Here is a 13,556-nt window from a genome sequence, read left to right as displayed (position 1 = left end):
AAGCACCGAGCTGATCTCCCTGTGCTATGCGGCTGCTTCCCACTAGCTATCTATTTTACGTTTGGTAGCGTATATATGTCCATGCCACTCTCTCGCTTTGTCACAGCTTAGGAACCTATTATTAAGCGAGAAAACAACTCTTTACAAGCGGGGAGACTTGGAGAGGAAGAGTGGTCAAAGCTGAGCTCTCACCAGCTACAGCTCTGCTAGTAAAGAGCAAAGAAGAAAGGAAGCCTGTTGCTTTCTGTTGTGACGGGTCCCTAGAAACTTACATCTCTTCTAGGGTAGCACACTGCAGAGGCTTGCTTGTTCCAGGCTGACCGGCCAGGATACTGGAAGGTCACCCGGACACGGGGCGATCTTGTGTTCAACTTGAGTTTTCTTGCTGAAGATCCAGCCAACAACTGCAGGAAGAAAGGTCATCATTGGCAAAAGTCCTAACGAGGCGGTTTATGACAGTTCATGTTACCTCCAACCCACCGAGATGGGAGTTTTGTTGAAGGTCAGAGTCAGCAAAGTGGGGAAATCAGGACAGTTTAAACTCTGGTTATGTGACTATGAGTATTTGGTGCAGGGCAGTTTTCAAACTGGGGCTTCCATTTTGGTTTTTCTTTAATAATATCTTCATTTCCAATATTTTTACTGACTGTCTTTCTCCATCTATATATGAGAGTGTGTGTGTGTGTGTGTGTGTGTGTGCGCGCGCACGTGTGATACGTGTCCTTTCTCTCCTCGTCAGGTATGTCCCCTTAAGTGCATTAAGTTTTCCTCTGTCTGCATCTTGAAGTTCAAGTCCACAGATGCCTGGAGTTCATGTACTTAAGCATAATTCTCCTACCAGTTAATAAAAAGGAAGGAGTGATATGAACACATTGGGAAAAAAGATTAAACTTCTTAATATGTTTAATACGAAATACTGACACCGAAGAAGATAAAAATAAAACACAGAATTCACTACAAAAACAAGGGCATAGATCACAATCTGGTCAACGAGTGTTGTCAATTCAAATATTACAGTCAGTCCCTTCATAATTTAAGTACCCTGTAATCTTACAAGTCATGTATGAAAGAAGCAAATTTGATAACCTAAAAATTCACATGACATTACGAATAATGGGTTACAAAGCTAAAAGAAACTTTATCAAAATATCATTAATTATAATAGATTTAAATTAATCATGCCAGAAGAAAAAAACTTTATTAATGTTTTATCTTCTCTAAGAAATATGATATTATATCGTTACCATATAAAGTAATCAAAAAGTAGGCAGGCAAAAATTTAGGAAATATTCTTAAAGTGTGGTAGGAAGTTTATATATTGATAGAGTATTTAATATATAATTATATAATAATGATTATATTATATAGTTATAATTATATAATGTATTATAGAGTTATAATTATAAATTATATACAGTAAATCATGATTAATATATTATTTTTATGTGCTCTATTTTTCCTCTTTAAAAAATTTTTTTTATTGAATGAAAGATTCTTTAAATTCTATAGTGCTTTACAATTTTCAAAAGTTTCACACACATGATTTTATATAATCCCATAATAAGCCTTTTTTTTCTCCTATCCCTGTATTTCCCTCTCCCTGCTGGTAACCACTAGTTTGTTCTCTATATCTATGAGTCTGCTTCCTTTTTTTGTTTTATTCACTAGTTTGTTGTATTTTTTAGATTCACATATATAATTATTATATTATATAGTTATAATTATATAATGCATTATACAGTTATAATAATATGTTTATTATATATACTAAATCATGATTGACATATTATTTTAATACTCTTTTACATCTTTTAAAATTTGTTAATTTGGGTGATTTCTCATTTTAAATAAATATTACTTTTGTACCAAATTTTGTACTTGTAATTAAAAACTTTTTTCCTTATAGAGGACACTCCCCCCAGGTTATATAAACATGAGGCCCTGCCCCAAACCTGGATGCACCGACTGCATGTCCTGTCTGCCCAGGGACGTATCTTCTGTCCTCCAAAAGCATCAACACCCCAAAGCCTTTGGGTGCCAGGCCTGCACCCAAGTCTAATACACCCCACGCTGTGGTGGCAGAAATTAGTTCACTTATTATTGTGGCTTTGATTTCCCTCTTCATCTATGGCATCTAGGGGTTTCCCTTTCTTTCAAGCTTGGATAGGCATTTCTAAAGCATCTTTGAAAATACTTTATTGGGTATTTTATGTGTTGGGAATGGAAAGGAACGCCTGCACCATGTTCATCAGTGCGTGGCCAGAAGTAAACACTTGCTTTCTTTTGTAACTTTATTGAGGCACACATGACATAGGATCCAAATTCCTCTTGAAAGAACTAATGATAATGCTGAACAGGCCTTGTAATTTTCAAAGCTCTTCCATATACTTTGTTTCATTTGACCCCTAAAAGGATCTATGCAGTAAGTATGTAAGAGGTGTTATCACCCCTAACAGATGAAGGAAAGGGAGCCCGGGGACGTGACTTCTCTGGGATCCCACAGTTGCAAGTTGGGAGGGCTAGGCTCCCATGGAACTGCCTGTCCCTCTCTGCTCCTCCGCGCCCCTCTCAATCCTTTTACCTGGCTTGGTACTGAAGTCGTTCAGCATATCTCCCCAAACCCATGACAGCACAGCCCTAGATGAGAACCCGTGCTTCTCAAATTGAGTCTGCCCTAGAATGAGGGGAAAGAATGAAAGGAATTCTCCACTGTGGCCCATCCCAGAACAGTCCCATCAGGTAAACATTCTTTCCTAGTAGAAATCTGTTGGGAAAAAATTATCTTTCTGAACACAGGTCAACTGCTGTTGCTAAAATTGGAGCATGATTAGTTACCACTAAAAAAAAGTCCCTCTAAAAAGCGCCATTTCCAAGCAGGTGATGGCAATACGGAAAGAACAGATGGTATTGGAGGCATCCGCGTCTGGCGGGGAGCTGGAAGGCTTGTTGTAGTCAGTTCTGCTTCCTGGGTAATGAAACTGGAACCGAGGGAAGGGTCATCTCCCATCCTCATTCTCAAAGTTGAATTATTGTGAAGGGATGTTTTTCCATACTGATAGATTCACTTGGTTCCATCTATCCTAGGATCAAGGTGAGCATCAGAAAAGCCACTGTTTATTAAATGTTAACTGAAGAGGAATGTTACTAGCGAACTAACCCTTATTTTGTAGACATTTCGTTCAGAATTTCTTATCTAAACCTATTGCCCAAGCATTATGTTCCTCCATGTGATTAATATCACAGGCTTACAGCTCAGCTCCAAAGCATTCTTGGCTCTTTTGATGACGTGAACCCTGGCAATTACCAATTGTGATTTACACACAGTTGCAGTCGAAGATTCTTCTAAAACAAGTGAAATTTCTTTGAGGGGCAATCTGTTTTAAGAACTGGCTTGAGAAAAAATTGAAAATAGAAACAACCAAGTAAATCCCTTCTTCGAAATGCATGTAAGTCCATCAAGGTACTCATGGTTTCCTGTCAGAGCCACTTTATACGGAGGATAATTTATGGGGAGCCATGCCTTTCCATGTGGTTAAATGTGGACTCAAATGCTTAGGACCAGGCATGTGCTATTTTTAAGATGAAAGGGCTATAACTTCACTTGCTGTTTCCAAACGTATTGGATGATTTCACGCATACTGTTTCTTCCATCCTGACTGGTAACGTTTGTCATTACATAAAGGGCATTTAAAATGAAATAGAAGCAAATTCTTCTGTGTCCACAAGCTTAACAAAACGTAAGTGTTGCCTGAGTGTGTTTTGAACTCCTACTTTAAAAGGTCTCATGGCGGTCTCTCTTTACTAAGACAAGTAATCCATCATCTTCATGCCTCAGCCAAACCAAGTCAAGAAGAGTCCCATTTTAAGGCCCTGCTGTGCAGGCTTCCCATGTCTGAGCCTCCACAGTCCTAGCTGGTCTAAATCTTTGCATCTCCCATAGCAGCATCAATGAACCCTTTGCTCTGGCACCCTCAGGGGCTCCCCTAGAAATCTGGAAAATGAGGGGGCGTTGCAGCAGCCCTAAATCATTTGACAGAACGGATCATGAACTCTGAGCCACTGTGTTACCAGATAGTTGAGGGACCAGAAATTCTGGAATTGCACTACACTGTGACTAAACATTTTCTGCATAACACACTGCAAATCACACACTTTTTGAACGTTAGTGGTTACCAGGGTTTTTCAGGAACTTCTAGTTTCCCACGGAGACCCTCAGCTCCCTGGAAGTGAATTACCACCGTAGTCTCCCTTATAAGTAAGGATGGTGGACATATATCTGTCTGATCAGCAACCCTTCCATTGTAGAATTTTGGGGGAAGGTCATGTGAGAAGCAGTGAGCCTCTCGTTCATATTCTGGGATGGGACTAGTGGCCTGTGGTAAATGGTGATGAAACCATTAAGTTATTGTCTCTGGTCTCCTGTGAATGCCTGCCTATTGAGGGACAAGCATGGAACTAGTGAAGAAATACCATTGTCTAGAGGTTTCAACTTGGGAGAATGGCTCCATTCTCTCCAGATGCAATAGCCAATGAGACTAAGATTATCTTCCATTATAGAGAGGATGGGTCCCCATTTTGAAACTGTATTTATGAAAATAAGAAACTGTGTATGCACAGGGTGGCGGGGAGGGGAGGAGGGCCACACACAGCTCTTGCTTGTTATGGGCTCAGCATCCCTCCTGGAGTTGCCTGCACTACTCCTTGTGACGTGGTCGGATGCTTCTCTCGCCCCGACCAGCCCTGACTACGAGGCAGAGCTTATGACCAAGTTAAGACCAATCTGGGTCATGTCCCCCAGATCTTGAATCTACAGTTACACAAGGCGGAAGGTGACTGCAGTGAGGCCCCCAGAGCACTGTTCCAAGAGAAGGCCATGAACACCTGCTGCTGCTGAGATTTGTGGGACCAGAGCCACCCTGGGTTCGTTATTTCTGAAGCCCCAATGCTCAGCCTTTCCATTTGATTCAGAGAAATGACCCAGAGCCCTTCCAAAGAACCCTGCTTGTCCGACCCACGACTTGGATGGCATACAATTTAATACAAGACATATTACTGATGACCTTCTAGGACACCAGACGCTGTGCCAGATTCTTTCAGATGTATAAAACTTCACTTCTTACCATGGGTAAAGGAATGATACCATCTCACCTCCCTGGGACACATCAGGGCACTCCATCTGCTGTCTCTGCACCTGTGCCGATGTGTTGGTGTAAAGACAGCCCAGAAACCCTCTGGACCTGGAGTAGAATAGTTCTGAGGTCTGTATTTTGCCTCATTTCCAAGTCTTCCCCCACGGGATTAAGTCTTTTATCACCCCCTGCGGTAGGTGCTGCTTCATAAACACCCATTGCTGGTGGCCTCCCTTGCCCTGGATTATTCTCCCTTCCTCACTTCCCCAGATAAAATATTTTCTCTCAAATCCTTGTCTCTGCATCTGGTTCTGGGAGAAACCAGACAAAGCCAGGGGCTGCAGTGTTGGATCTCTGTGACCATGTGGCTCAGAGTCTGGCGTGTATGAGCCACTCTGTAAACGCCAACCCACCCATTTTATGGATGAGGGCCCTGAGACAGAGGCGGCAGGGACCAGCCTGCTGGTAGATGGTATTTGCAGGATGGCAATTAGAATTTACCCTGCATTCAACTCCTTCCCATCACCTAGACTGGGGTTCTCAGCCCGGGCCCTGCTGACTTCTGGGCTGGATGGTTCTTTGCTGGGGGCAGGGGAGGGAGGTTGTCCTGTGTAGAATGTCTGGCAGCAACCCCGCCTCTCTGTACTAGATGCAAATAGCACCCTCCCCCAGCGGTGACAAGCAAAAATTGCCAGATTGTCTCCAAATACCCAAACGGCCCTGGGAGGAGGGGAGGATTCCCCCTCGTTGAGGACGGCCAGCCGAGAGAGCTGTTAAAAAGCCCGGTGATACCTTGGAGTCCACACTGATGGAGAAATTCAGAGTGGCGGCATGTACGCAGCCTTCTCCCTGACCCTGCGTAAACCTTTATCCAGTCTTGCATCCTCCGACTCCAAATCTGGCCCACTTTCCATCCTGCTAGGCTCCCCGAGACCAAATGTTCCATTGCTCGGCTTGTTACAAAATTCTTTCCTGCTGCACCCAAATCTGCCTCCTGGGAACTTACTTCATCAGCGTGCCCTGCGGAGCCAGGCAGGAGGCTAATCCCTCCTCATGGACTGGCACTTCAACTATGGGAAAACAACCCAGACGTCCCCTGCCCTATAGATGGACACCTACGGCGTGCCCATGCTACAGACACGCCGGGAACAGTTGTCAGACGGGGAGTTCAAAGTCCTAGACTCTTTTTTCGATCTTGAAAAAGAACTTCCAGGAGGCCAGAGTCTATGTACTTTAAAGCTTCCAGTTAACTCTGCGGTGCCCTGACCACGGCGCAGTGTTTAGGAACCTCGGACTAACTTATTCCAGCTCCGGGCAGTAGAGTTCTGATTTGTTTCCTAAAGCAGCTACCGAAAAGATGGTTTTTGAAGAAAGTACTGAAAAGAAACTCTTAAAATAATAGACTAGTCCATACTAGGTCAGAGAGATACATATTTCTATCCAGTTTCATTTTCAGTCAAATAGTTTTGATAAGGTTTATACAAAAAAAGCCCAGAAGTTGACACCCAAAAATGCTGGTTCAGTTTCCTTCCTCAGATAGTGGGATTAAAGGAGATTCAAAACATTTTTCTTCTTTGTTCTTTTCTTCATTTTAAGGCATGTAGAATAAACGTGTGTGTGTGTAAATATATATATACATATATTCGTATAAATTGCTATCAGTTTTTGAGTTATTTATTAAATTGTAATGATGATCATCTTTTTGCTGTTCCTTACAGGGGTGATGACAGCCAGTGGAAATAAGTCACAGAAGAGCAGGATCCGTCACAGGACTGGACCATCGAATGACAGGCTTGGAAAAGACTGCAGGTCACCTCCCTTCGTTTACGGGAGTGAGAAGGAAGATAGTTATGGGACCACAGCATGTTCAGATGACTATCCCGAGTTAAACGAAATGGACTAAAGAAAAAAAAGTGACAGCAGGGAAGAGACTTCCAAAGTTGAGTAAAAAAATAAATAAAAATAGGCTCATATCTACTCAAGCTAAATCACTCACTCAGCTCACTGGGTAAGCATAGTCCCTCATAAATGTGAAGGATTATTTAATTCTCATTTGCCTAAGGCTCTAATTTACATGCCCTATATTCTATTTTAAGGGTTTCCAGTCTTCCCAAATGAGCACGTCATTTTCCTCCTTCCTTTTTAACTGCCCCTTATTCAATGAAATTAATGACAATGGCTGGCTTTTTTCTGGGAAGAGTTTTCTGATGTCCTGTTCCCTGTTGCCCCAACTAACTTTACCCCTTATGCAACTTTATGCCTTTGACTCACATCCCTTCTTGTGGATAGATGTTCTCTCGTCCTCCCCTCAGTAGAGTCTTAACGTTATTTCTGGCTGCTGGAATCAGGGTCCAGGACAGAGGCCACGTCAGTCGTGCCCCTCCCTTCCTCCCTTCAGCCACAGGAGCTGGGCTGATGAGCACCCAGCTTGCAGGTTTGTACAAAACCCCACCTGTGCACCCGCCCACTCCTTTTTAAAATGAAACGTAAGTCTACATTTCAAACCGCATCACAGCCACTGGATACCACAGAGGACAGCCTCTATTCTGCTGGAACGATTTTCTGGATCTTTTGAGAGTGATTCCATTTCATGTTGAGAGAAGTGTGTGTGTGTGTGTGTGTGTGTGTGTGTGTGTGTGTGTGTGTGTGTGTGTGAGTGTGTGTGTGTGTGTGTGTGTGTGTATAAGACAGAAAACTGAGAACTGAGAAAGGGATAGAGAGAAAGAGAGAGAGTAATTCTAGCAAAGTAATGTGTATGGGTACTAGGTGGGTAATGCTACCCTAAATAACTTGGACTTCCACTGGCTGGCTTTTGTTCATAAAATGCTAATCCTCTCAGGTGCAGACCTATATAAAACATTGGGGATTAAAGTCTGCACAGAAATCTCAAATCTCTTCTGCTGCATAAGGTAAAGATATGTTTAAACTAACCGTTCGAAATTATTCTGAGGGTACTAACAAGGAGTCCTTTTCAGAACTTCCCAATTCTTTATTAAATACTAACACATGATATAGATCATATGATGTGTTGAGCTAATAATGAACACTAGGTAGATTACTGCAGTTATTTTCTCGGCTGCTTTTTGGAGAAAAAATTAATGTCTCATGTCAACTATAATGATGGGGAGGGCAGTCATTTCATTTCACAAGGAAAAATGCTACCTGTTATTGGAGTGAAAACAGGTCTCCTTTTCTTGCATGCAAAATGAAAAATGTCTAAATTTAATGCACAGAGTCCCGTGGTGCTGGGTGGGTGTCCTGTAAAGAGTGTTGTCTTGCCAGTGCTGAGTCTCTGGCTTTGGAGATGAGAATAAGTTAATGCTGTTTGCGCAAGAGGCTTTGCACAGCTTACCTCACTTAATTCCTACGACCGCCACGTGAGGTCAGAATCACCATTATCTACATTTTCAACAAAATTAGTACATGGCAGAGCCAGCATTCAAATGCTGGGCCCTTCACCGCAGCGCTGAGACTTCCTCCCTGAAGATGCTCTGGGTACTCACCAACAACCAGTCAGCTGTCTTTTAGGGGAACGATTAACTTCCTGGTGTCCGGGGCAAGTTGAAGAGAAGGAGCAAGTAAGTGCCTGCAAGAGAAAAAAAAACTTCTTGAGTTGAAGAACTGGGGTAAATAGTTGATTGATTGATTCTGGAGCCAGTGAAAATGCTCAGTTACCTTCACAGGAACCTCACTGATTTGAAATCCTGTTGCACATTAATGTGAGGGGCACACGACCCCCCCAGGTGTGGAACAGTTAGTAATGATGTGGCTGGTTGCTATCCCCAGCTGGCCAAAACAATATGATGGGGCAACTCTGGTATATAGAAACAAATTAGGAAAACAATTTACATTTTGTTTAAAAAAAAAAAAAGACTAGAAAACGTCACTGTGACAACTAAGCATTATGAGTAATTTCAGGGCAAACTCAGCCAGAAAACCCACCGCTGAAGCAAGGCAACTCAAGCCGTGTCCCACCTCATGGTCAAGGATACAGATCCTGCAGCTGGACCTCCTGGATTTGACTCCTGGCCCTGCCACTGGCCGGCTGCGCGCTCCTGGGCTGCTTTTGAATCTCTCTGTGCTTGAATTTCTCTCATCTGAGGAGAGGCATAATAATAGCATCCACTTCATAGGGTTTGTTGCGAGGATTAGATGAATCAATTCACTACAAGCACAAGAACGGTGCTTGGCAAAAACACGCCGAGTCCCCAGCGATGTCACGTGCTCTCATTTGGATGCTGGTCAATGGTCCCAACGGCCAGGTCCTTTTTTCTTAATCAGTAGAGTTTTCCTGAGCTGCACTAATCACTTTTGCCCTCCTGTTTCTTGCCCACAGCCCTAGGAGGCAGGTAGAGACCACCCTTCCCTTTTTTGCTGATGAGGAAATGGTGTGGAGGGGATTGAGTTGTCAAGCCTAAGAGCGGGCAGCCCACCCGCCTCCTGGCCCTCAGCCCCCAGCGCTTTCTACTATCTTGCGCCAAAGCCTCCGATGAGAAGGGAGCAGCCCCGCATTTGGGGCAAATCCATGATGTCATTAACCCTGGATCCACAGGTACCCGTAAAGATATGTACGGCTGGGTCAGACCTTCTTCAAGATTCAGCTCCAAAAGCTCTTAGAAATACACCTTAGACTGCAGCAAGGCAGCACCTGTCTGGCTACAGTGGCTCTGCTTTTGCATTTCTCCAGGCGATGGAAAGGTGGGGTGTGTTCCATGGTCTCCTTCCACTTCGCTCTGCAAAACCCGGATGGCAGCACCCGGGGCGGCTGCTCTCCCCACCCCGCCCCCGCCCCCGCCCCGGGGAACTAAGCTGAAATGCAGGTGTTTTTTCCGGCTCAGCAGATGCTAAGGCGATAAGCTGCACCTTGCAGAGGCTCTGGGCGATTCAGACCGGGAGGAGCGCTCAGTCCAAGCCAGCTCTCTCCTCCCTGGCGGCTCTGGGATGGATGCGTGTCTGCGCTCCGGGCAGCAGCCCCAGTCCGTGGACGAGGCACCGAGACCCCCGGATGAGGAGGGACTACAGACAGACGGCAGCAGCGGACCCCCGGGAGGTAACCTCCTTCCTCAGCTCCACATCTTCTCCCGTCTTTTCCTGGGGATGGCGTTTTGCAGTGAACCTCAGGCACAAGAATATCCGTTTCATTTTAACCCTAGATCTTTTTCTTATCATGATGCTTAGTAGAAAAATGCCTTTATGCAAGCGGATGCATGACACTAAAGGTAATCCCTATGTTTTTATTATTTACCTACCAAAGACCAAAACTTTGCTTTATCCAAATCTAAGAGAGTTAGATTTTTGTAACAAGAACTTTAAAAAAAAGAAATGGGGCTTCCCCGGTGGCGCAGTGGTTGAGAGCCCGCCTGCCGATGCAGGGGACACGGGTTTGTGCCCCGGTCTGGGAAGATCCCACATGCCGCGGAGCGGCTGGGCCCAGTGAGCCACGGCCGCTGGGCCTGCGCGTCCGGATAATGTAAAAAAAAAAAAAAAAGAAAAAAAAGAAATGAAATCTAGATTCCTTCCTGCTTTTCGCCAAAGTGTATTCCTGGCAGCTGCGTCCTTCAGTGGATCAGTATAAAGTCAAGTGTACTTTTCCATTATGACAACAGAACCCTTTAGTGTTGCTTTTCTGGGCAGGGAATCAGTAGTAAATAAATAACAGACATTAACAAATGATGTCATAAGAGCCAAGATATAACATTCAAAACACTTACAGTCAACAGTGGAAAATTATGTTCCAACTCTGTTAAACCAGGATGGTATTTATTTTTACTAAACTACTTACACAGAAATGCAACTCTGCCTACCTTGAAAATCTGATGTCTCTAAAACTGCCAGACGGCATAGATAACAATAATTGAAAATCATGTGCAATCAACAGAAACTTCCTTTATCTTCGTAGCATGGAAAACGGTCTTACGGAGAATATTTATATGCCCACGTTTCTTTACAATGCTGATCCAGAAAGTACAACCATCAGTTTATGACCTGTCATCTTGTGAAAGGATGAGCCGCTTAAGATCAGCACATAGACTTTTCCTACAGTCTTGAGAGAAAAGTTAGCCTTCAGCCAGTTATCTGTGGGAGGAAGGAACGGTCTGGGTGACATCGAGGGGACAGAAGCTGGCAGGAGGTGGCCTGGGTCCCTGCTGGTCTGGCTGCTCCAGTGATGAGAGGCTCAGAGGTAAAGAGGGCAGCCCGGTACCCACTCCTCAAACCAGATGGCCTGTACCAGCTCCTGCATTTCAGGCATTTTGCGAGCTGATTGTTAAGCATGGCCATTGTTAAAATTTAAGTCATATAAACGTACAATGAAATGGATTATGTAAAAGGTAAAGGTATATGAAAAAACGTAGGTAATAAATACTCACCTCTCATCAGGAATTATTTTCCTACATTTTACGATGACCTGTGCCCTTGGGGCTGTTGAGGGGTGTCGTATCCGTGTGGTAGAAATGCTTGTGAAGCTGAGCCGCTTCACCTCTTTCCCAGGGATGGCCACTGTGGGAGCACTGTCACCATGGTGATGGCCACACCCTACACATCAGTGCTTCCTCACCGCCCCCAGGCTGGTTGTTAAAGTCTCTGGGCGCAAGACGGTCTGTTCCTCTGCCTTCTTATTTTCTCTGCAACAGAACTGAGTCAGCATCTCAGCCTATGGGAGAAGCTGGGTCCTCTTTGTTGAGTGATACATTTCAGGTTCATGTTTTTAGATGTTGGTAGTTTCCCTTATAAGAGGTGGGTGAGGACCAAAGGTCCTCTCCTCCCCCCACAGCCTCTTCTGGGGCACATGACAGGGAAGGATGACATCGCAGGACTGGCTTGGCCACTATTCATCAGCAGGTTCTCGCAAGCTCAGGGAAGTCCTGGGTTTCTGGAAGCTCGCCTTTGTGGTCAGGACAGAGAATCCTCCTTCCAGGAGATCAGAATCCACGGCTGAGAGCTGCAGGTGTCACTGTGCTAATTTACAAACTGGTCATTTGGCCCACACTGTGGTCAAAGACCATGTGGACACTTTTTTGTAAAATGCAACACAAATGAATTTCTGGAAGAACAACATGAAGAGAAGTACAAAGACATACACAATACAAGCTTTGGTTTCTCGTAATCAGATTCCACAGATATGGTCACGTTGCTGTAAATGTCTCTAAGTGTTCACTCCACATTTCTGGACTCTTCTGGCTGTGACCCTGTTACAAAGCGTTTGCAGAGCCGTGGCACAGAACCGTCCGGCGCGGGTGGAAATCAGTGAAACCTGAACTCTGAGGGGTGGACCCCTGAACAGGCTTCTTCAAAGGCCCCCTCCCCCTCCCCCTGCACTCCCCCTCATCCACCTCCTCGAGTGGACGTTTCTGGTTAGAGAGCTCCTTCCTGCTACTCCATCCCTGGTTACACATCCGCAGGTAGAGCTCAGGCAGCAAAGGCTGGTCTCATGCAAGTTCGCCCCCAAACTCCTCGCTGCCAACGCCTCTCACCGAGGGTACCAGCAGCACCCCCCCCCCGTCTTCCGCGCACGACCCCCCCGTGTGCTTAGCATCCTCATTCCGACCTTATTACTCGCTGTTCTTTTTATGCTGAAACCCCCTGCGAAACCTTTGACATTCTGGGCTTCCATGATGTCAGCCCCGATCAGGTGCTCTTTTCCTCTCATTTTATATGACATCTGAGAGCTGCGTGAATGGGTCATGAGCGTAAAGGAGTATTTCAGGAAGAGTAATTTAATAGCTGGAGCTCATCTGACAACCTCCCCCAGGACTGAGGAGCTGGCTCGTCTTTGGGTGACCTGTACCTTTTGAGGGGCAGTTGTGGAAGGACTTGAGGAACATGTTCCAGCCAACACGTGGGAATGTTACATCACTTCAGGACCCAAAATAGTCAGGTCCACGCTTGCCTCGGTCCTCCTTATGCAGATGGCTCATTCGTGCCATTCTGTGCGGTGGCCTAGCTTCCTCCTCTCACCAAAACAGAGAGAGGGATGGATCGACACCGCACAGTCTTCTCCTAAATCGAGGGAAGGGCCCAGGGCATCCTTTGGCATTTCGTCATATGATAAAAATGTCCCCTAGAAACAGACATTTCTCCAAAGAAGATATTACAGATTGCCAACACACACATGAAAGAATGCTCAACATCATTAATCACTAGAGAAATGCAAATCAAAACTACCATGAGATATCATCTCACACCGGTCAGAATGGCCATCATCAAAAAATCTAGAAACAATGAATGCTGGAGAGGGTGTGGAGAAAAGGGAACACTCTTGCACTGCTGGTGGGAATGTAAATTGATACAGCCACTATGGAGAACAGTACGGAGGTTCCTTAAAAAACTACAAATAGAACTACCATACGACCCCGCAATCCCACTACTGGGCATATACCCTGAGAAAACCATAATTCACAAAGAGTCATGTACCACAATGTTCATTGC

The 13,556-nt window shown here is 44.8% G+C and overlaps 1 protein-coding gene and 1 long non-coding RNA gene across 10 annotated transcripts in view; one reads left to right on the top strand and one right to left on the bottom strand.

Moving 5' to 3' along the window:
- The window catches only part of LOC114487530 (uncharacterized), an 18,837-nt gene extending 6,413 nt beyond the window's left edge, over window positions 1-12,424 (bottom strand). Inside the window, exons 1-4 of one of the 8 annotated variants that reach the window (XR_003682713.2) lie at window positions 11,498-12,424; window positions 8,633-8,715; window positions 2,836-3,080; window positions 273-404 (exon numbers count right to left, since the gene is read on the bottom strand). This is a non-coding gene — a long non-coding RNA (uncharacterized lncRNA). The other 7 variants (XR_003682716.2, XR_003682717.2, XR_003682711.2 and 4 more) reach the window with 7 other exon arrangements.
- Window positions 7,764-13,556, top strand: part of METTL21C (methyltransferase 21C, AARS1 lysine) — an 11,465-nt gene continuing 5,672 nt past the window's right edge. The window contains exons 1-2 of one of the 2 annotated variants that reach the window (XM_007107894.3): window positions 7,764-8,038; window positions 9,971-10,179. In XM_007107894.3, coding sequence (XP_007107956.1) covers window positions 10,071-10,179 — 109 coding nt within the window. In that variant the 5' untranslated portion in view covers window positions 7,764-8,038; window positions 9,971-10,070. Of the gene's footprint in view, window positions 8,039-9,970; window positions 10,180-10,201; window positions 10,349-13,556 lie in introns of those variants that run through there. The other variant, XM_028497955.2, reaches the window with a different exon arrangement.

The sequence above is a fragment of the Physeter macrocephalus genome, chromosome 13, assembly GCF_002837175.3.
Source record: "Physeter macrocephalus isolate SW-GA chromosome 13, ASM283717v5, whole genome shotgun sequence".
Taxonomy (NCBI): domain Eukaryota; kingdom Metazoa; phylum Chordata; class Mammalia; order Artiodactyla; family Physeteridae; genus Physeter; species Physeter macrocephalus.
Note: the sequence above shows the minus strand (reverse complement) of the source record. Positions and strands in the feature narration are given on the sequence as shown.